The sequence below is a fragment of the Thunnus albacares genome, chromosome 11 (assembly GCF_914725855.1).
Source record: "Thunnus albacares chromosome 11, fThuAlb1.1, whole genome shotgun sequence".
NCBI lineage: Eukaryota > Metazoa > Chordata > Actinopteri > Scombriformes > Scombridae > Thunnus > Thunnus albacares.
The window spans coordinates 947,755-971,358 of NC_058116.1; the positions used below are offsets into that span (position 1 = coordinate 947,755).

The window sequence follows — 23,604 nt, forward strand, 5'->3', positions numbered from 1 at the left end:
TCCACAAAATAAATGACTTGGTATACTACTGAGAAATAGCATGTAAACAGGACAAATAACATACTGCAAGTATGGGCATCAAAAGGATTAAAAACATATTCAATAATGCAGATAAACAATACCGTAAACTAATTTCAGTCATTAGTCTCTAGATATGAATTGGTATCATAATTGTATCTGCAAGTAAGGACCTATCTTTCAAAATTAAAAAAACCCAAACTATTAAAGAAATGCACCCATTAATTAGCTTTCTGATTAAAAATCATAACAAGGCAATCAAAAACACTGTCAAAAATATATAAAACTCTTGAGAACAATAAAGACACCAATAAACAAAAATGGATTTCTGAAATAGGAGATCAGCTGAATGAAGAGGCAAGCATGCAGAGAAATTCATAAAACAACAAACTTTAAATATTGGAGGGAATTTTTGTGGAAATTACAATTTTTTTTATTACTCCAAATGTACATTCTAAAATGAACACATGAATGAAATCAGACTGCTGGAGAAAATGTGGTGAGACAAAGGCAAACCACTCACACAATTCCTTTTTCTGTCCTTTTTTAAAATCATTTTGGCCTTCAGTCATGGCGGGAATCATGGGTATTCTCAAAATGAAAAAAACAATTAACCCAATGCATCTTATTCTTGGAAAACCACCACCAGAGTTAATGCCGGAAACGGACCAGTACCTATATAGAATACTCAGAATGGCAGCCCTAAAGCAAATAACTAGGAATTGGTTAAAACCCTCAAGACCATCAGATCAATGATGGAAAGTAACAATACAGGAATCTCAGAAATGGAAAGAATAACATACAGAGCCCTGTTTTAACAATCTAAAGCGCACAATCTGAAGTGCATGGCGCAAGTGCATTTAGGGTGTGTCCAAATCCACTTTTGCTATTTTAATGGCAGAAAAATGGCCGATGTGCCAGGCGCATGGTTTAAAGGAGTTGTCCATAGTCTCATTAATCATGGGTGTGTTTTCGGTGTAACATGCAATCAGTCATCTCCCATTCCCTTTAGAAGCGCTGTGTGCTTGCACCTTGGCGGATTGCTAATATGATGGCGCATTTGTCAAATAATAAGAAGGAGCACTTCTCTGCAGAGGAAACAGATCTGCTCATGTGCAGAGTGAAAACGCAGGATCCATAACGAGCACACTGCTGCTCCTGGACCCTCCTGTGGTCATCCTCAGACCACCAGTTTAAGATCCTGTTCATTCATTTGTTGCGAATGTATTTTGCGTTTGGTTTTTGAAAAGGTTTATTTTTTAATTACAGCTCTGGCTTCTTTAAAATCGTTTTGTTAGTAATGGAGTGACAGGTTAAATCAGCAGTGTTTTAATTGTTGAAAGTATGGAAACCTGATCACTGTACTCTCAAAAATGTTAAAGAATATTTGTTAAATATTGTTCATAAATTAAATCATTAATTTTAATCATGTAAAGAATCATTAACACAGTTATCAGGACTTGATCAGCTCTCCAAGATGCTGATCCTGCTGCTGGCGGCAGCTAGAAGCTGTTCAGATTTATTTCTTTAGTTTAATCATTGATTTCACCTCATTTATTTCCTCATGTGTCCCTCATGTCCTCATGTGTTGATGCAGCAGGAAAGTCAATCTGTGTCTGATCTGTTGTTGTCCGTCTGTTTAATACCTACGGTTATTGCCACGATTCGGTCAAATAATGAGACAATTTTATCCGCCATTGATGCGACTAGTTAATTATGATAAACATTATGCCTAACCATGATGACATGTATTTTTTAAAATAAGTTGATGTACACAATAATATTCTTTCACATTGTAATCCTTTTATTTGTCATCTTTTGCATGTCTGTGCGCTGCTGCGCGTCCTGTGTATGTAACAAGCAGAGTTACACGCGTTGTGCAGCCCCTGTGTAGGCGCATATTACTGTCTTGATAATGCGCCCCTAAAATAACAGTGAAACACTGCACCATTGTCTTTAGACCAGGTTTTTGTTGGTCAGTAGCGCAATAGCACTTTGCTGCCTCAAGATATCAATGCACCAACAATGCACCCGACCACACCTCATTTCAAGACCAACACACCCATGGGCGCTCTGATGGGTGCAAGTGCATTTGCTATTTAAACAATGTGGGCGCTGGACGGAAAAATAACAAAGACAGTTACGTTGCGCTTGGCGTCACTTTGCGCCGGGCGTAAGATAGGGCCCATAGAGTTAAAAATGAAGAGACAGAGTATAAAAGATGTTGATTTAAGTGGATTAGATATGAGGCCACCAATTAACTTATGAAATTATTCAAACTCCGACTAACAAAAGAATTTATAAAAGGACAGAGGCAGATCTTGGGAAAACAAATAAACCTCAGTGCCTTTGATGCATTCCAATTATTACTCCTTAATCACCGACTAGTTTTAAACGCAGAAAAGACACCCATATTACTCTTGCTGAATCATAAGCCCCTTTCACACATGCAGTCTATCCCTGAAATGTTCAGGAACATTTCCTGGATGGGGTCATGTGTGAATAGGAACAGGGATCGATATTCAGGGAAATCTGTACCGCCAATGTCCCACCTCAAGACCTAGTAACATTTCAAGGAAAATGCCGGTATGGCTGTGTTGTGAATGAAAGCCGTAACATTGCAGGGACAAGCACGTAAATGGTTATGTCTGTCTGATGAAAGATGGCAGCACTGGTTTCAGGTACTATGCACCTTTTAAATTTACTGAACTGCAAACTGCCCTCAAACTTGAGTCTTTCATTCCCTTTGGAGAATTTTAAGTCTTATTATCTGATGTTTTTTATGTTTCTTGTAATGGTTATCATTATTATCATTTCATTCTTTGTTGATTGTGTAGTTGTGTTTCTGTTTGTTGATTTTATTCTTGTCTTATGAATTTCTTGCTATCAGGTCTCCACAGAAGCCCTGAGAGGCAAGTGAGAAAAAAACTGATCATCCATTTTCTAAGTCTGATCTAAATTGTTTTCTTTCATGTTTATGACTTAAGAACAGGTGGAAAAAACAGTTTTACCAGGTGAAAAAAAAGTTTTGCCAGGACAATTTTTCTAAGTTACTTTTGTTCACCCATGAAAACAGGTGAAAAAAAGTAAGTGAAATAAAATTTTGTTGTGTTTGTTGTTGTAATACTCATTTTGGCCACAAGAGGCTGAAGTGCACCACTACCCGATGTTTTAAATAGGACTAAAAGCATTCATGTTTTCACCCAGGTGAATTTTAATTTCTCCATGCACTCTAAACACAAGGTACATATATTATTATGTAACATAATTATGTAACATGAGACAGGTATAGACGCTAATATTTTTAAGTACTGCCATGTAAATAAAAGTTGACAAGAGTTTGAATCTCTTAAATGTTTTCAAGTCCTTAACACTATGGATGTATTCCCACCTCCAACCACAATGTGGTTGCAATGGCAGAGTTGTGCTGTCTGTATTTCTGCTCATTGACTCCATGGGCAGAAGAAGCAAATCAACATCATTATTATTATTATCAACAACTTTGCACATTGACATTGCACTTCCTCGTTTCCCCAGCAATCAACTTGAAGTAGATTGGATGAACATCCCCTTATGAGTGGGATGTTTTACCAATAAAGATTAAAAAACCCTTAAGAGTGTGACATTTGGACACTTGCTAAGGGAATAGGATGATTTTGTACATTTGATGATAGCTTTACACAACAGAATAAGCACTTTGGATACATTTTGGGAATTTAAATTAATATGGTTATTATTCATATTTATTATATAGGATTGGATGCTGTCTATTGACTATTGCAATTATAGTGTGATGCTTATTCTTAATCACTCCTTCAGTGGACAGGTGAACCATTGGTACTTAGACAATTGGTTCTCAAATTTTTTCATGTCAAGGACCCCCCAAATTGATATGTAACAAGCCGTGGACCCCCATTTCGTAAGAGGTTCGTACCAGGGATCCCTATCTGAGAAGATAGTTGTCAGATATGATTTAGTAGAGAATTCCATAACTATCTATACAGTTGGTGGGGAGATAACCGTGGAGAGAGTGAAACCTCTGATTAGAATAGTCATTCTTATCCATTGTGCTAACTTCTAGTGAAAAGAACATTAGTAAAATTGAACAACTCCCCATTTTTATGGGGAATCCCTGGAACCCCCTCAAGGACCCCTGGTGGTCCTCAGACCCCACTTTGTGAACCAATGATTTAGACCAATCTAAATGACCCTTGAGGGCAGTCAGCTCAATTTTTTTTTGTAAGAGCAACTGTGACTCTGAACGATGCTGTCTTGTTTCAAAGAGGGTAGAATGAGACCTACACATTGTTGGGGAGAAAATCAAACCTGATCAGCTGTGTGTAGGTAAGGTGTTATCAAGTATGCTATCCAAGCATATTGGATTATAGAGCTAAATTTGATTTTATTGGCAGATGAAAGTGCTCACAGAGAAAATAAGAATGTGTTGTTAGTCAACATGCAGTGCATTAAAAAGACCCAATTTCAGCTCACTCTCTCAACACATTATAATTATGCTTCTCACTTCAATGGATTTTCCCCTTCCCTTTCATTTTTTACTTTTAGACCCTTCCCTTTGTTTGCCATGGTATACAATATAAGATTATTGCTGATTGGAGTGGAATCATTTCATTTAAATGAATAATTCTTCTCTTGATAAAATCTATAGGAAAAATACAGTGTACACCTGAAGGTTCCATTGGTGGCAAAGTACCTGAACCTGATCAGATGATGTGATCCAGCTTTTCAGTATTGTGTCAGAGTTGTACCTATATTTTTGGAGAACTTCATCAGACATTTACACAACCTGATTGACTTCACTGTATGCAATCTCTTGTAGACAAGATATTACATAATTAAACCACAATCCATTTAATGACAAGTGGGTTCCATATTGGTAATGCCAGCCAGGCAGTAAGCTGAAGATTTATAATATCCCTATCATCAGTATCTAAGTGCATTTTGTTACAAAGACATTTCTTTGATAGAATTATGTTTCCACTCAGTTCAGCTTTTACGCATGCACCACCCAGTGGTTTCTGCCACAAGGTCTGTGGTTACCATGCATCCTCATAGTTGACTTTAGAGAAGACTAACATATCCCAAATACAGTATCTATTTACTGCCTCAGAATTAATGGCACCTATGGCAAGTAAAAAATCAAGCAAGTATGTTTTATAATACCAATACCAGTAATTTGAGCATAAACCATAGTCCATTACTCGATCCATCTTTCAGGCCTTTTCACTTCATCCTAAGCAAGTGTGTCTATGATATTGAAAAAACTGTAGGTGGTTGGTGATTCACAGTCCTTAAGGCCTAAACGCACTGGAAGCGATGATTGACGTGTCAGTTGATGGTCCAATGGTGCACTGCAGGCATCAGATTTAAAATTCCAACACCACAGAACCAACACAGGTTTTTCATTTTGTTCTTTGTATTAACCACTGCGTTAGTTGGATGTAATGAATGAATGAAAAGGAGAAATGCAGAGGAGGAAAATGAAACTGAAACTGAGAGCGTCTGTGTCCACAGTAAATCATCTGTTGACTGTGTGATGGTTATTTATTTATGCTTTAAAACGTGACTGCCGTGAAATAATCAGAATATAACGTTTTATTTCTCTCATTCAGAGGTTTTGTTCTCACTATCGCTCGTTTTCCTTGCTCGACCACCACCATGCTCTCTCTCTCTCTCTGTCTCTCACTCGCCAGTGCTCAGCTGGCTTGCGCTATCTCTCTCTTTTTCGGCTGCAGAGAAAACTGGGTCCTCATTTGATGCTTCTAAATCACAACAAGGTCGGAGTTGGGGCATCAAGACGTTTTGACGCGCCTCATAACGCTTTTTAGTGCGTGTTTGGCCATTAAAAACAAAAGGTGTACTTCAAAACGCGCGCGTCAGACGCTTCCAGTGCGTTTAGGCCTTAACACTTCATGACTTAACACAGAGATGTTTTCAGTGTACAAGAGTTCATTTTTATCTAAAATGTTTGGTGGTCAACCTAATTCTCATTGTCAGATAATTTGTCATATGAAGATATTTTCATTAGAAAACTGTTTGCATTTTTTTTTCACTTGCAGCACATACCATCATCACTTTTTTGCTGCTCCCACATTGCAGTAAGGCTGTAGTCTCCCGGTCGACTGGTTGATTAGTTGGTCAATATGCTCTCATCCGGCCAAATTCTCATTGGTCAAATTATCTCTGTGTTCCTTTCATAAGAAGGAAAGTGCTACATCAGTAGCCTTCCAGTAACCCTTCCATTATTTCCTGCAGCGGGAGGGACAGACTAACAAATTACCCGTGAAAACGAAGGTGTATTCAAAACACCCTCGTTGTTTTCACAACTTTAGTCTGTTGTTTTGTCTGTTGTTTTTATGAGACTATACATGATTATATATGTTTAGAATCTAAACTTTAGATGTTGAAGTGTGAGTGCCAGAGAAATGTGAAAAAATTTGCCACAAACAGAATTGTGTTGCAAACTGGCAGCAAACAATAGAAACCACAGGTGCCACACTTTTTACCACACATTGCTAGAACTGTTTGCCAGAGTGCTAACAATTAGTCACAAAACTAATTTGAATGTGAAAATGGGAGTTTGCTGCAACAACACCAGAGGCTTGCTACAACTGAAGAAGGTTGTCTTATGCTACCAATAAAGATGCTATTGGATGCTTTCAGACTGAGACACCGAAAATGTGATCTTTTTTAGACTGTTTCATTATAAATAATATTCAAATGTACAGTCCTTAAAAACTTAGTATATGATGATACTTCAGTCAGAAAAAAGCTTAATGTGGAATGTTAATGTCAGGAGTGTCATTTTTTCAGCTTCAGATGTATCATTTGATTTGTTATAAATGTATTAGTGCACCTTCTCTGAGCGCAGCCAACTTTCAGTATGTTGAGGGGGCGTGGCCTTCTGTTCATCGAAAGAGATGTCAAGTTAGTATCATAATACATGAAGCTTTCAATTATAAACAAATTCATGGGGCCATTTTGATTGGTTTCTATGGGCAGGTGAGGAATAAATTATCACAGTTACTATGGATGTTTTTGAACCACTAAAATTAACTAAATTGTAGTGAAACTACTTTCATTACTTATTTATTGACTAACTAACATCCTTTACAACTACTGACAACTGGCTGATGGGCCAATCTGGGTAACCCGAGTAGATTATGCAACCTCTTCATGGAAGCAGTTTGGATATCTGAAATGGTTTGATTCTATTGGTATCCAGTGGGATAAAGATAACAGGGCTTTTATCATTTTCACAACAGTTCTAAAAATTTTGGACAATTTTACATCAACATACCTTCTGTTCAAAATACAATGAGATGGAAAAATATGAATTTCATTGTATTGAATCTATAAATTCTTGCTTCCAGAATGTGAAGTAGCGCTGATTAAAATACATTTCTAGCCAAAAGAAAGACATGACAGCAATGTTGCATAACTTGCTAACACACAATATATGAACCTTTAGAGTGAGTGGAGAAATTAAAACTCACCTGAAGAAAACATGAATGCTTTTAGTCCTATTTAGAACATGGGGTAATGGTGCACTTAAGCCTTTTGTGGCATTAATATTTCATATTTCATATTACAACAACAAACATCCTGACCAAAAAAAAAAGATTCACCTGCTAAAACTTTTTTTTTCACCTGTATTCACAGATGGAAAAAAGTAACTTAGAAAAATGATCCAGGAAAAACTTTTTTTTTATAACCTGTCAAAACTTTTTTTTTTCCACCTGTTTTTAAGTCATAAACACATGAGAGAAAACAATTTAGATCAGACTTAGAAAATGGATTACCAGAATTTTTTTTCTCACTTGCCTCTCAGGGCTTCCATACTTCTCTCTTGGAAAAGAGAGCTTAATCGCAATAAGACTTCCTGATTAAGATTAAATTAAAATATATACATATATCCCAAATAAGATCAAAACCAGGATGGGCGCTAATATCCTGCATGGCTAAGAAATCTGGTTTCTCCTGCTGGATTTCTCTTAATCCATCATTATAAATTCTTGTTTACAGCATCTAAGATATCAGGTTACTAAAAAGTCGACAGTAACCAGTTAACGTAGGTGCATTTAACTGCACAGTCTGGGAGGACAAAGAAAACCAAGACTCTTCTTCATGGTTGTAGGTGTGATCACACACAGCCGTTTAGTGTGAAGCATTGCTCAGGCTTACACAACACTCCTCACCCACACATCTCACACTACAGCTGTGTCGAATATTATCATATTCCTAGACAAACTCACATATGCATATAAAGTAATCTGACGAGTTACTCAGTGCACTCTCTGATTCATCATTACAGAGTTTGAGTTTTAATTTGGCTCAACACCGACTGAAGGAAAATGATTTCATTCACTGAACATTGAAATCCACAACCATCCCTTTCCAGAGTAGCTGTGTAATTAAAGGGATAAAATCATAGTTTTCAGTGGTACAGAGAATCCATTCTCTGTTCAACAAGCTGTGTCCTCATGCCTCTGAATAATCAGTATAATCAGAATACTCTGCATACAGAAATAATGATGTGCTTGTCACCGTTATGTCACGCCAGCCCTGTGATTGCACGTCATAATAACCACTTTCTGTTCAGTGACACACAGTCGCATCTGTTATGTAGGCAAGTGCGAAATTCCCTCTCAGAAGGAATCACACTGAGAAGATCCAGTTTGCATTTCATGGTGTGCTAATCAGTCAAAAGAGTAGAAATGTAACATGAAGAGGACATGGTTTAAACAAATGCACGATGCATCTGTATGATATACTTAAACGCACTCATTGAGTTCAAACTTATAGACCAAATGCTGTGTCTTTGGGACCTCCTAAAACAAGGAGGGTGTTTTGTATAATAACACTCCTGCTCCAGGTTGAAGAACAGGTGTTCATCCGTATTGAAATGCATTACACAAAAAATATCTATAGTGGGAGAACCTTTTGAAATGTCAAGATTACAAGATGCAAGATACTGAACCCCAAATTGCTCCTGATGATTCTGCTAGCATTCTGCGTGGTAGCTTGCTACCATTGGTGTGTGTGTGTGTGTGTGTGTGTGTGTGTGTGTGTGTGTGTGTGTGTGTGTGTGTGTGTGAGAATGGGTGAGTAAGCAGCAGAAATATTGTAAAGTGCTTTGGATTAAAAAAAAAAGTAAAATTATTATACTAATTAAATGCAACCATTTACCATTAATAAGATTAACTCGCTTTACTCACACTGAATACATTTTGGGTTTTTGGACTGTTGGTCAGACGATATAAGAAAGACATATTTACGGGCTTTCTCGATACCGTGTACGCTAAGTTTGGACTCACATACTTGGATGTTCAAGCATGGTTCAACGCTGGTCCAAACTCCTGAGGATGCAGTACGTTCCATCTGCAGTTGAGATAGTAGAAGTATACCTGATAAATTATCAAAGGGCCCTCACTGTTGGATGATGCAAAATGCATGCTGGGATACTTATCTAGCCCACACAGATGCAGACATTGAATTTCACAAGAACACAAGAATAGACAAGGACTCAGATTGAGAAAGGTTTACAGAAAGGCTTTTTATAGACAATACGATTAATGAATCAATATAAGAAGCAATAGATTAACCAATGATGATTAACCTGTTCTGATCTCTCCTTCCAGACTGTTGACATTCACAAGGAGAAGGTGGCAAGACGGGAAATTGGCATCTTGACCACCAATAAGAACACATCCCGCTCACATAAAATCGTTGCTCCTGCCAATCCGGAGAGGCCAGTGCGCTACATTAGGAAGCCCATTGACTACAGCGTGCTCGATGACATTGGACATGGAGTCAAGGTGTGAATAAAGATAAAAATGATGATGATAATGTGGTCATGATGTTTATAGATCTTTACAATGTAGTGAAAAGACCTATAGTGTCACTAAATAGTTGTATATAAAGATACAATAGGATTAAATATAGACAGTATATTAGAGTTCAGATGCAGGTAGTTAATGCCAGAGGTGATTGTTGATGTATTGTACAGAAACAAACCTGTAAAACGCTTTGGACAGCAGCACTATATCAATGCAGCCATTTGTAACCATTAGTAAAGATGATGATAGTCTCATCAAAAGTGGAAGGATTGACATAGTCACTGATTTTAAATATCTTGGTGTGACACTGGATCCAAATTGAACTTTAAGAAACATGTTAAAAAAAACTGTTAAATCAATAAAGTACAACTTAGCAAATTTTAGATATATTAGAAACTGTCTCTCTTTGGATGCAGCCAAGATATTTATGCATGCTATGATTCTTTCCCATATGTCTTGTTGGGGGCAGGCTGGAGAAACAGCCATAAAACCTCTTGAGTCCTTATACAAACAAACTCTAAAAACTCTGGACAAAAAGCCAATGCATTTCCATCACTGTAAGGTACTGGAGAAATACAATTTACTGAGCTTTGACAATTTTAGATTATTTTCAAATTTGTGCCTAGTTTATAAAATTTTAAATGGTTTTGCTCCTCCACTATGTGACTTTGTGTATATGCGCTCAGTAAGTTCTATTAGATCCTCCAGAATATCCTCTATACAAGATTGTACCATAACATTTCATGGCACTGCATTTGGGCAGTCAGCATTCTGTGTGAAAACCACAACTCAGTGGAATGCCCTACCTGATGATATGAAGAGCTTCAGTTCCATCAGTATGTGTAAAACCAAATTAAAAAGTCTGCTAACAGCTACTCAGCTCTGTGACCACTGAATCTAAATTTCATCTCATGGTCTTCTCATGGACACAGATCATCTTTGACAAGTATACATTATTCATTTCTAGTTGACATTGTGGGTGTATGTGATGTGCTATTGTGTGTAGCTTTGTATTTTGTATTATGTGTCCTGTGTGCTTTTTGCTTTGTACTGTTTGTTATTGTTCTGTTATATGTTTTAATTGTGAGCTGCTTAAGGGACTGCAGATGAAAATTAGTTAAAAGCTAACTCTGGTGCAGTACATCACACAGTAACATTTACGTTTAACACTGTACATGGTCCCAATAGATAAATAAGACAAAATAAGACAGATGAGCCACAAATAGCAAACAGAAAGCAAAAGACAGGAATACAGCCATCAAAAGAGATTGCAGCACAAAGAATAAGATTATTTAGGAGTGATGGAGTCTTAACTTGCATGTGTGTGTGCATTGCTGAGTGTGTGTCTCACTAAACATGTGGTGTGCAGACTACAGTAGTGTAAATGCTCATATGTATTTATTTAGTTATAATTATCTAGTCACTGTGTTTTCAAAATTCTGATTTATTGAGTGTAACTTGATATTTTTTTATATCTTCACTGCTAGAATGGCCATGTCTTGATTTTTTCTGCCTCTGTCTCTCTGTATGTGGGGTCTTATTTCTGCTCTGTGTTTCTAATGGCTGATGATGCATGATGCTGTAGCACTGACACTAACCTCTAGACAACTTTTCTCTTCTTTCTCCTGTTGCCATTGCTTTCATTGACGAGTTTAGTGGTTGTTGAGGTTTAAGGTAAGGATGCACAACACACCTACACACAACACATGGACAGTAAATCTGATATCTGTAACTGAGGAAGGATAAATACTATTCTAAAGGTGTATACTGGTGTAGTGTACTGGCAAGGGGAGGAAGTAACTGTCCAATAAGAGCTGAGTACGTACGCTCAACAGAGACAAGAAGAGCAGGTTACTTTCAGTTTGTATGTGTGAACAGGGCGTAACTGACACTGTATTGTTCATGCTAATGCCAACATTGATATATGAGAAATAACTTAAATCTGATAAAGAAGTAGATCATGTGTTTCCATAGGTGAACGGCCAGCAGAACATGAAACTAGGAGGGGGTCTTTCCAGGTCCAATCCCCCCACCCAGAAACCACCCAGCCCTCCGAGGGCAGGCAAGGGCATTTTAGGGTATGTACCCAGCCCAACACACACACACACATACAGTACATGCAATAACACTCACACACACTCAATGTCTCAAACATTCACTGTAACCAATCCTTTGCCCTGTCTTTGTTTCTTCTGTTTACATGGTTTATGTCTCTTGATGTTATTATTTTTGTCCTGAATGTGTGAGCGACATCTGAATAATGTGGTATGTTATATTCATTTTTTGTCATGAATGTAAAGGGAGAATTGGCCAGACAAATTCACCTTTGCGGATGCACAGATGTGTGTGAACGTGCTGCAGTTTTGTGTGTTTGTCTCTTGTGGAAGGACGGAGCATCCTGCGGCGAGCTTATTACAGATTTGACCCGGCAGAGGGGATGACATCACACACACACACACACACACATACACACTGAAACGCTCAGAGGAATAACGTCATGCGTTGTGAAAGCTTGTTGTGTTCTCTCAAACATCTAGGTCACCCAGCTGTATCTCTCCTTCTCTCTCTCCTTATCATCTCCATTTCACTCCCTCCCTCTCTCTCGGATTTTCACTCTCTACATTCTTTCCCCTCATCTCATTTGAACCATGTCACTTTCTTTGTGTCCATCTCTTTCTTACTGCATCTCATTCTTCTGATCCTGTCCTCTAACCTCTATCTCTGTTCCTCTTCTCTTCTTTACTCTCTCTGTGGTACTGCAGCATCCAAACGTTGTGGGGTCAAAGGCCATGGTTTAGTTAGATTTAAGGAATAGTTTGACATTTTGGGAAATGCGCTTATTTGCTTTCTTGACAAGAGTTAGATGATACTACTCTCATGTTTGTACATTAAATATGAAGCTATCCAAAGGTAACGAAATCCATCTACCAGCACCACTTAAGATCACTAATTGACATGTTATATCTTGTTTGTTTAATCTGTACAAAAACCAAAATGTAAAAACAACACATTGTGCTTTTACGGGGGGTTATGTGCTGAACTATTTCTTGGCTGGGACCAGTGACTGCCTGGAGTCTCAGCTGGCTGCCTGGCAAACTTACAAGGACGACTAGAGTCAAGGACTGCTCCCACTCAAGAAATAGTCCTGCACATAACCCCCTGTAAAACCACAACTTTTTCTTTTTACACTTCAGCTTTTGTACGGCTGCTTTACTCCAAATAGTATGAACCTGGACTGTGTGTTTGTAACAGCTGACCTATTGGATGTGTAGAAGAACGCAGGACATTAATTAACATTAGATCCTAACCGATCCTGTTGGCGTCGCAGAGATTTAAATAATCAATGAAGTTACGTTGCTGTGCCTCGTGTGTAAATGCACACAGCATCTCTCAATGGAGAGACGCAGCTGCGGGGAGATCACTCCATATAACTCTGTATTTGTCATATATAAACTTAGCACAAAAAGTAAGGAAATTTGTGTTTGGTAGATTATTTATTTGTTGTAACAATACTTCTTTGCAATAAATCATATACTGTTGGAAAGCCTGTTTAATTCCCTTTAAAATGGTGCTACATTTGTAAGGAACATGCATTTGTGGGATGAGCAGCAGAGCTGAGTATGTGGGTTGCGCCCATGAAAAATTTGCCAAATCTGCTCTGCCAATGCCAAACAGCTTATTTTGCTGTTGCTATCGCTATTTTGAGCTTTTGGTACCCTCAAGTGCTGCCAATCAAGTGCCAGTGGTCAGTAGATGTCTGCTCCAAGAATTGGCACGCCACGTTTGACTGATCTGGATAGGGCCTGTGCGATAGGGCAACTTCAAGCTGGTGTTCCACAAAACCAAGTTGCAGCATTATTTGGAGTGAACCCTAGTACCATCTCCAAAGTGAAGGCCAAGTTCCATATAACGGGGGATGTCAGAGACAGGCCGCGAAGTGGGCGTCCAAGAAGACGACACCCCAAGAAGACCATTTCCTCATCCTGTCAGCACTTAGGTACCGTAGGCTGTCTTCTACAGATTTGCAGTCAACGTTTGCAGGACAATATGGCCGATGGCTCTCTGTCCAGACAATCCTGAACAGATTGCACGCAGCCAATCTCCAGTCTCATAGGGCTGCCAGGAGGCCTGCCATGACTGCCCTTCACTGTCAGGCCCATTTGCGCTGGTGTTGGCAACAGGTGCACCGGAACATGTGGAGGAAAGTTATGTTCAGCGATGAGTCCAGTTTGTGCTTACGGCAGTTGGGTCATAGGGTCAAAGTGTGGAGAAGACGCAGAGAGCGCTATGGTGATTACTGCACCGATAGAGTAACATCTTTTGGTGGAGGCAATGTGATGGTGTGGGGGGGATGCATGTTCCATACAAATGTGGCACCATTTAAAAGGAAAATAAACAGGCTTTCCAACGGTATAAGATTTATTGCCAAGAAGCATTGTTACAACAAAGAAATAATCTACCAAAAACAAATTTCCTTGCTTTTTGTGCTAAGTTTATATTTTCCAGCGCAGCACTAGAGCAAATAAATAGGACAGGCATTTGATTTTCATGAAGGGGCACATAATTGTATATTTGTTAACCCTGTTATCAAACAAGTTGAACACAGCTTTGGACGGAGCAGACCCCTCAACAACAATGTATTTGGTCTTTGCTAACGGAAATGATGTACGTGTTTCTTTGCATATAGAGTGGGGAAATGAGATCTGATCACAAATGGTCACTCAAGACGCATGTGGAGATGCATGTTAATGCCAGGTATAAACAGGGCCTTAGTGGCATCTAGCAGAACGGACTTGGCAGAAATTTAATATAATATTCATAAGTATGTTTTAATTACTATATAATCACCTGAAAATAACTTGTTACCTGAGAATGAGCCCTTTATATCTACATCAGCAGGTCTTCTTCTGCGGAGAAGTACACGTTTCTACAGTAGCCCAGAATGGACAAACCAAACACCGCCTCTAGAGAGGGCCTTTTGCGTTTTTCACAAGTTTTGCGGCCATCGTAGGTTCTCTTACGCACTTGGAAGGAGAGAGGTTGGGGGTATTCAGTTGGTCGCAATCTGCAACCTCATCACTAGATGCCACTAAATCTTACACACTGGACCTTTAATACAATACTGCGATGCCATTATGTATCTGGAAATAGGTCTTGATCACTGTAACAATTCCTACTCTACATACTGACCCTGTATTCCACAGATACATGAATACACTGTAACAGACAGAAATACCCTCTTTTTGCTTCTCCAGAAGGAAGTTCCTTTGCGAACTCCTGCGAAGGGATACAATCTGGTATTTTTGATATAACATAGATTTTAAAAAACCTGAACCTATCCTTTAGTTACTGAAGAATTCTATGCTGTGAGGTTTTCTTGTTGTGCCTGAAAATGGCCTCATATTAACATTTGTTGGCTGTATGACGTTCTCCAGTCATTTAGCACACCATGGAGGTTGACAGTGCATGTCCTGGCTCTCAGAGCTCAGTCAGCTGATGCTAAGGAAAACCCTCACGGAGAGGCTCAAACCTTAGATGCTGTTTCCACAAACAGTTCCATCATCTTTTGAAAAATAGAAAAATATGCACCACATCAGCTATTGTGTGAGATGAGGTGCTGGTAGGTAGATTTTCTTACCTTTGGACAAAGCCAGGCTAGCTGTTTCCCCCCTTTCAGCACTCTTTATGCTAAGCTAAGCTGATTAGCTGCTAGTCGTTGCTTCATATTTATTGTACAGATTTGAGAGTGGTATCGATCATCTCATCGAACTCTCAGCAAAAAGGCAAGTCATATTTCCCAAAATAATGAACTATACATTTAAGAATTCTTGTTCTGGAGCATTAATTAATTACAATACTTACTACAACCCTTACTGTACCATGTATTATTATATTATTGTGTGTGTGTGTGTGTGTGCGTGTGTGTGTGTGTGTGTGTAGCCAGGTAGCCAAACTTGCCAGAGCCAGGAAGCTCTGATTCTATTGGCTGGTGACCGTAGCCCCCTGTTGGCAGCACTTTCTGTTCAGATTGTGTGTAACCTGCTGACCAGCCATCTGTTTGTGTACAGTCAATGTGGAATAGGTGGCAGAGTTGTTCCCTTGCTGAAAGTGTCAAAGTATCAAACAACCTGGAGATCAACGTCAGTGAAACACAGAAATAAAAATGACACAAATGAATAAGATGAGAATGTGTTTGAGTTTATAAGAGAGAGTGAACAGAAGCAGCTTAGCAGTTGGTTGGAACTGTGGGCTGTTATCAACAAGCCATTCCTCCTGTCCCTCTGTCACCACACTCACAAACACAGATGTGCATGGAGAGACAAGGCACAAACACACAGCAGTGGGTTAGCATCATGCTGCAATCAACAGGCCAAGTCCTTCTGTCATTACACACACACACACACACACAAAACAACATCAACATTAACAACAACAACACTCCATATTGTGCTCATACATAATATTTACATTCTGAATTATGTAGCTGAAATTAGATTTTACTCAAGAAAGGTGTGCTTTGTGTGTGTATTTACTTTCAAGTAACCATATTTAGGAGTTAAACCCATCCAATGTTTCTTCTTACTGCAATAACTGATGCAATTTGTTTTTGATTTTGGGTGAAATTCTCACCCTGAATATATCAGACCAACTCCTGTTTGTCTTCAGTCTGGTTGTGGTGTGTTCTTGTTCTTTGATGATATTTGAATGTCCTTATTCTCTAGAGTGTTGTTATGCTGAAGGAAGTGTAATTCTCTGAAAACCTCTAAAACCTTTAAACATGACCTTAACAGATTTCCCTCTTTCTTATACAGCAAGGAGGCAAACCCCAGGCCATCCCAAATGCAGAAATAATGTATGATTATACATATCAAATATGATGCTGTATATTTATGTGCTGTATATTTATGTTGAAATTTAATGTCACATTTGATTATTTTAACTATTTTTATGGCTTCACATAACAGACAGTTAATACAAGAATACACTTTTTAAAGATTTACAGCTTTAAAGCTTTTTTTTACAGCTTTTTAAAAATCCTTTTTCTTAAAAGTTGGTTTCAAATCTTGAGCATTTCTCTATTACTTTACTCTATGACTAGCAACAATCAAACATTAAGGTAAAAAAAACATTCTTAGGTGTCACTTCAAACCAGTGAGAAAAGAACAGACAAAAACACAAATGCATAAATCTTTCATGTGAAATAACCAAGAAGGTTTTCAGGAACTTTCGAATGTTGGAGAACCATTTTCACTTTTATGATTTGGAAGTCTGAATGTCAGATGTTGCAGCACAAAATAATAATAAACAAAGTTGGACAACAAAGTTCCTTTCTCATGTTTATATATCAAATGACAGTGCTTTGTTCCAGGCTGTCATATCCGGCTTCAGGTTGGAGGTCCTGTACAGGAGGTGCTTCCCTGACAGGACGGTGGCGTCAGACTTTGTCATCAGAAATAAACTTGTCTCTTGCCCCAGTAGCTGAATGGTCAGAACGTCCCTGGTTCAATGCCAGCCAAGGACCTTTTTTGCATGTCGTACCCATTTCTCTTTCCCCTCGTTTCCTGCCTGCCTCTTCACTGCACACTGTCCAATGAAGGAAAAAATGCTGAAAAAAATAATCTAAAAAAAAAAGGAAGAAGAAAGAATAAAACTTGTCTTCACAATAACCCTGTCTTCACCCTTACCTCTCACGTCTTGCATGTACAGGAAGAACTCCCCCTACAGGACACTGGAGCCTGTGCGCCCCCCAGTGGTACCCAATGATTATGTGTCCAGCCCCACCAGAAACAATATGGCCGTCGGGCAGCTTCCAAGTCCGGCCCGCACAGCCACCCTCAACCATCGACCCCGAACATACAGGTAGCCGGGTCAGTGTGTAAACATGGCTGCCCGAACGGGATTTCAGAGCTCTTTCCTTTGTTCTAAAGGAATTATTTATTACATAACTAATCTTGAATATTTTCCACTCTGATATTATATCTGTAGATATCTGCCTCATAGTAGTGTATTTACAAAGACAAATCCATATGTCGAACGGATCCTCAATGCAAATAGAGGTTAATAATTACTGGTGTTCAGATGTGTTGTGTTGCAGTAACACAAGTAGATTGACACGTGTTGAAGATAAAGTTTTAACAAACTACCAAAGCTAATGAGGAGATTGTTTTTAGATGCACCCTTTCTCTCTCATCACATCCATCTTTTCTCAGCATGTTTTAGTTTATGCTTCCATTCTTGGTATTTTCATCTGATCTAGTCACATTTGTGAGGCGACTGAACATGAGCAAATATTTTGGATCTGTCCAAAGCTAATTTCTTGGTAAAAGGCAAGAAATGTGCCAAAGGAACCGGTCCCCAAACTGGGTTTTCAAGGTGTTCCAGTTTTTTCCTACTACAGTGAGATAATATAATCATTTATTAGTGTATTGTTTAATGAGGTTTCACTCTTATTAAGAGTTTGACCTGTACTCAAAAGCACCTCTGTGGATTGTTTGGGCAGCCATTGATTTGGAACAAGAAGGGAAATCTTAAGTGACATCGCAAACATCAGTGCGATTTGCTGTTACATTTTTCCAAAATCTTTGCTTGTGAGTTATCACCTTTCTTCTGGCTTCATTGTTAATCTTGGTTTGGTCATATTTCCCTCTGCTTTGGCCGCTCAGTGTCTGAAATTTGCTGCTGTCCAGTGTTTCTTCTGTGGTTTCATGTTGCAGTGATGCTGAAGGAGTAAATTTCGATTTGGTTGGTTTCAGTATTACAGTATAACTGACAGCAACAATCTCTTCAAAATTTCTTAACCACCTTTTCGTTTTCTCAAATTTTTCTTAAAATCCTACTTACTGATTTTCTGTTAACTTTTAATCACAGAGATGTTCTGTGAAGTGCTACTAATAAGTTTATGGGCAACTTACTGGCGATAATATATTATCTATAATTTCAGTGAGAGCATCCTCTCTCTGTGTGTCTGTGTTGAGAAAAAGTTTGTGAATCCAGACCAGAAACATTTGGACTGCTTGTACTTTTATTTCATTTACAAATATCTCCAGCAGTGATGTGTTGTCGCTGTGTTGCACCATTACTGCTGAATGAACACAGAGGACACACTGTGCTGACTTTCTGCTTACATCCTCACAGCATCAACTGATTGTCTTCTCATTCACTGATGCACTTTCTCTTTGTAGCTTTATTTTCTCTCCTCTGCAGTTCATGTAACAGTGTGTGAGCATATTGGTGCTCTGGATGGGAAACGTATTGCTTTTTAATTTTGCAAATTCCTGAAATATTTTCATGCTAGACTGTGACTGTTTTAGGAATTTATTAAAGCTGAAATTTTAAAATTTTCAAAATGCTAACAGTTTTTATGTCACCAGAAAGAATTTGGTTTCAATGAGACAGAGGACACATATTGTCCAAACATGGTGGCAATTTAATAATCCATTTGCTGCCTGCTACAGATGAAGCAGATAACACTTTAGTCACTAGAAGAAAAAAAAACTAAATTGGTTAAATTAAATATCCATACAAAATTAAAATAAGCACATTTTAAAATCTTACACATTGTATATGGAATATTGGCCTGAATTGCCATTCTATTTCACTTCATTATTTACTATGTTATTTATGTATTTGTTTATTTTTAATATTATTCACTATTGGAATCACTGAACATATCAAAGATGTTGGTGGTGTTTCAGAGATCTAAAATGTCATCTCTGCTGTCCAATCACAGCTCTGCTCTGCTGCAGACAGTTCAAGAATCCTTCCCATCCAATCACCACCTTGGGCAATCCCTCTCTGAAGCCCTCAGCCAATCAGATTCTCAGTGTTTGCTGCTTTTCACTGTTTCATTGCTTCTGCTGGCATTAACATTCATGAGTTCTTACAGCCATCGCTCTGCTTTCACTCTGTTGTTTTCTCTACAGGCAGCTGACTTCCTGTCTGTCTGTTTGTATATCTGTCTGTTTTGTCTTCATCAGTCTGTCTTCCTGCTTCTGTCGTACTCTTTTCTTCTGTCTTTGCCTTTACTGTCCATTTGTTTCTGTCTCTCACTGTTTCTCTGTCTCTATCAACAAACTCATACTTGTGGAAAAGTTTCATTTGACAGAATGTTGCTCATCAGACATATTATATTTACTGTTCAGCAACAGTTTATGTTGTTACTATAGCAACCACAAGCCAAGCCTCGATATGTGAAAGAAACGCAACACACACTGAAGTTCAAGATATTTTGTAATTGGAGAATGTTTAATTCATAACTTTTTTGAATTGGAAAACTGGAGAGGATCATGTCATGTGTCCTAAAGGACACTGATTATCCTGCTGTGTGTGTGTGTGTGTGTGTGTGTGTGTGTGTGTGTGTGTGTGTGTGTGTGTAGTGGTAGTAGTGAGGGCAGCCACCCCAGCAGCAGCAGTCGGAGTAGCAGCAGGGAGAACAGCGGCAGCGGCTGTGTGGGTGTTCCCATCGCCGTGCCTACACCCTCCCCACCCTCCACCTTCCCAGGTAATCTACACCCAGAAAGACACACACACACAGGACACCCACACTTTCCTTTTTTTTCTATCCTCCTGTCCTTCCTGATCAATTTCTTTCCCTCATTCCCTTTTTTTTCTTTTCCTCTGTTCTGTTTCAGTATCATTTTTTCTTCTTCCTTTTTCCTGATCTTTTTTTTCCCTCTTTTCCTCCTTCCTTTTCTGTTTTCAGTAGACCAAACGTGTCAGATCAATAAAATTTAGATACAAATTAATATTTTAAAATATATATTAAAATATATTTTTGATGTGATGTTTGAATATCTTTTAGTAGCAACCACTTTACTTAAAATATTTATAATAAGCTGTGGTCTCAACTTTGTCACTCACTCCCTACTTTAACCTTTAACTTTCTTCTTTACTGCTTCTTGCTTTTCTTTTCCCTTTCTTGTCCTTCCTCTTTTCCTTCCCTTCTTTTCTTCCATCTTAAAGTTTCCCCGACTGCTGGACCAGCTAGCTCTTCTTCCACTGCTCCTAACTCCTCCCCCTCCCCGACTCCTTCCTCCCTCTCCTCCTCCTCTTCCACCACAACTTTAACACAACCCAACGCACCCTTGTCACCAGACTCACCTTCACAACATGCTGACTCAACTCCTCAACCAAATTCACAATCAAACGCACCCACCAACACCTCCCCACCCTGTAACCCTGCCCCCGGCACATCTGAGGTCCAGTCAGGTGTTTTTCCTGGAGAACTGTCTCCTCACCTTCCTCCTGCCCCTTCTCTCTCCTCCTCCTCCTCCTCATCACCTGCTGAAGGTGAGTTTCTCCAACAACGCAGCCTCCATTATCAGCCTCACCAAGTCCTCCTTTCTTCCGTTCTTCCTGTCTCCTCTCATTATCACCCTTTCTCCATCTTCCATTTTCTAGACAAGAAAGGGAATAGTAGTTCCCTTTCATATTCACGGAGACCCATCCTGACTAAGAAGGGAAGGTTTCACAGGTCATTCAGTTGTGTGGATGACTGTGACTGTAGCAGTCTGCTACATTTATATTTAAAAAGGGAAGTCCTGTCTTTTTGTTTCTCTGGTACCACCTCGGAAGGGGAACTCTGTTACGCATCACATGAAATCTAATAAATTGCCTCAAGTGATGTCACTTGAGTCAGCGTCAGCTTGAGGTTTGAAAAAGAAATCTGGGGGTATGCAATTAGAATGAAGAGAGGTTACAAGACCTAGTCCACTCCTCATCTCTGCTTGAGGCTAGTGGCTTGAGGCTATATTAGCATAACACACTCGAATCTCTGATTGAACTGCCAGCGATCAAGTTGTATTGTGGGTAATGCAGGCACCAGGTTTTGACAAAGAAGGTGAACGTGTGCAATAAAAAAGACAATATCTCTGGTTCTGCTGTGTCAGTTTTTATCCTTTTTTTATCTTTTGTCCTTTGTTAGTCTGATGCATTCACCATCACTATCGCTGAATACTGTCATAATTGTCTGTGGAAAAGAATGAGTCAGCAGTGTTCGGCTTTTCATACTTGATGCAGCAACTGCATGTGTGTGCGGGGACCCACCTGTGATTATGTGTAAAGCACTTTACTATTATTTTAATTGTATAATAGTAGGCAATAATCAACATATAACCTTGTATAATGGGCACCACTTCTTAAAGGGTAATCTTTAATGTCTGGAGGAAACATCAAACCCTGAATTCAACCCTCAATTTGATCAATTAATCAGTTTCATAACTGTAAGTTCTTTTCAAAGCAGTGACCTCTGTTTTGTTGTGCTTAAAGAAATCACAACAACAACTTCTTAGGATAAATGAAGACATTTATTAATAGCTAAATGTTTTCAGGATGCATGATAAAGCATAAGATAATAAAGAAAAAAGAATAATAAGGCCTTTAAATGATAATAAAATAACATAATAAAGAAAATTGTTTAGAAATAGTGGCTTGAAGTGTGTGACTCGAGGCTAACGTATTGTAACAGAGAATGCTAACTCAGCTTCTCTAAAGAAATTATCTTTTAATTTTAACGTTATTCAACATCAGCCCTTCATCACAAAGCCATGTCAGGCCGAACTGTTGACGAAGATTTGTTTTAGTTGGTGTCGACTCAGTGGGTCCAGGTTTGGTTGGTTGAGCTGTAGTTAGATTCACTGTTGAGCTTGAGCGGTGCGGCCCGGCTTGGGCCGTGTTGTAGAAGAGTCTGTGCAGTGCGGCGGTGTTGAACCACCAATGAAGAGGGGTTAAACCATGTTTCAGAATCTGAGAGACTCTGTTGGCTTAACTCCCAGTCAGCTGACTGTTGTCAGTAAATAGGCCAAGATCCAGTTTCAAACATCGTTTTCTTCTTCAAAGCGACATTTCAGTTTGAGTTGAGGATTCAGGCTTTCGCTGGCTTCTTGTAATCTTAGTGTAATGCCGAATAAAGTTTAATGTGACTACACTCAAATTTTCATTCAGTAGGGGAAAACTCTATGTGAGTTGATGTGACTTCAAAAGCAAATACTATTAGTGGAAACACAAGACTTAATGTTACAAATAAAACAAACACAAACTGAGCTTGTTTCAGTAAAAGATTAACATACTGCAGACTTGGTTGGAAAACAAAGAAAATAGAACTGTGTCTTAGCTCATGTGTTTTTGGAGTCCAGCTCAAAGAGAAATCCCTCTGAGGTTGTTTTAGAAGTTTGGATAAGACAGGCAGACAGACAGACGCACCAGATTGTTGATGTATATTCAATTCCTTTGTTTTGGGGACTTTTAAGGTGTGTCTTACTTTGACTTGAGATGGTAATTATTTTTCTTGCACTGGGGAATTAAATTTTGAGTTTTAAATGCAAATTCACACTGCAGAATCACTTTGAATACCTTATGTCACATTGTCCAATATGTTGTAAAAACATTCAGAAAAACATTATATATTCATTTCATAATAAGTCAATCCTTCCTGTCATACCAAACATTAGCATTCATATTGGTGCTTCTCATGATGTTTTACATCCAATCATCATTGATTCCACCTTCTAAAACCATCTACATGTCTAGTAGTAAAAATAAAAGTTTAAAGCAACAATTGTGTGACTAGACAATTTCAAATATCAGCTCAACTCAACTCTTACTTCATAATATAAAAACATTCAAATATGATTATTATTTCATAATAAAAGAGAATGTTCAACCTGAAATTCTTCACACATGATCTCTTTACATTCCCATTACCTCAGAAACTTCATTCATTCAATACAAC

General features: G+C 38.6%; 1 protein-coding gene across 3 annotated transcripts in view; it reads left to right on the plus strand.

Annotated features, from left to right (window-relative positions):
* LOC122991968 (abl interactor 2-like) overlaps nucleotides 1-23,604 on the plus strand; it is a 55,923-nt gene that overhangs the window by 21,503 nt on the left and 10,816 nt on the right. The window contains exons 3-8 of one of the 3 annotated variants that reach the window (XM_044365462.1): nucleotides 9,678-9,854; nucleotides 11,532-11,549; nucleotides 11,850-11,953; nucleotides 17,583-17,735; nucleotides 20,252-20,376; nucleotides 20,838-21,164. In XM_044365462.1, coding sequence (XP_044221397.1) covers nucleotides 9,678-9,854; nucleotides 11,532-11,549; nucleotides 11,850-11,953; nucleotides 17,583-17,735; nucleotides 20,252-20,376; nucleotides 20,838-21,164 — 904 coding nt within the window. The remainder of the gene's footprint in view (nucleotides 1-9,677; nucleotides 9,855-11,531; nucleotides 11,550-11,849; nucleotides 11,954-17,582; nucleotides 17,736-20,251; nucleotides 20,377-20,837; nucleotides 21,165-23,604) is intronic. The other 2 variants (XM_044365463.1, XM_044365465.1) reach the window with 2 other exon arrangements.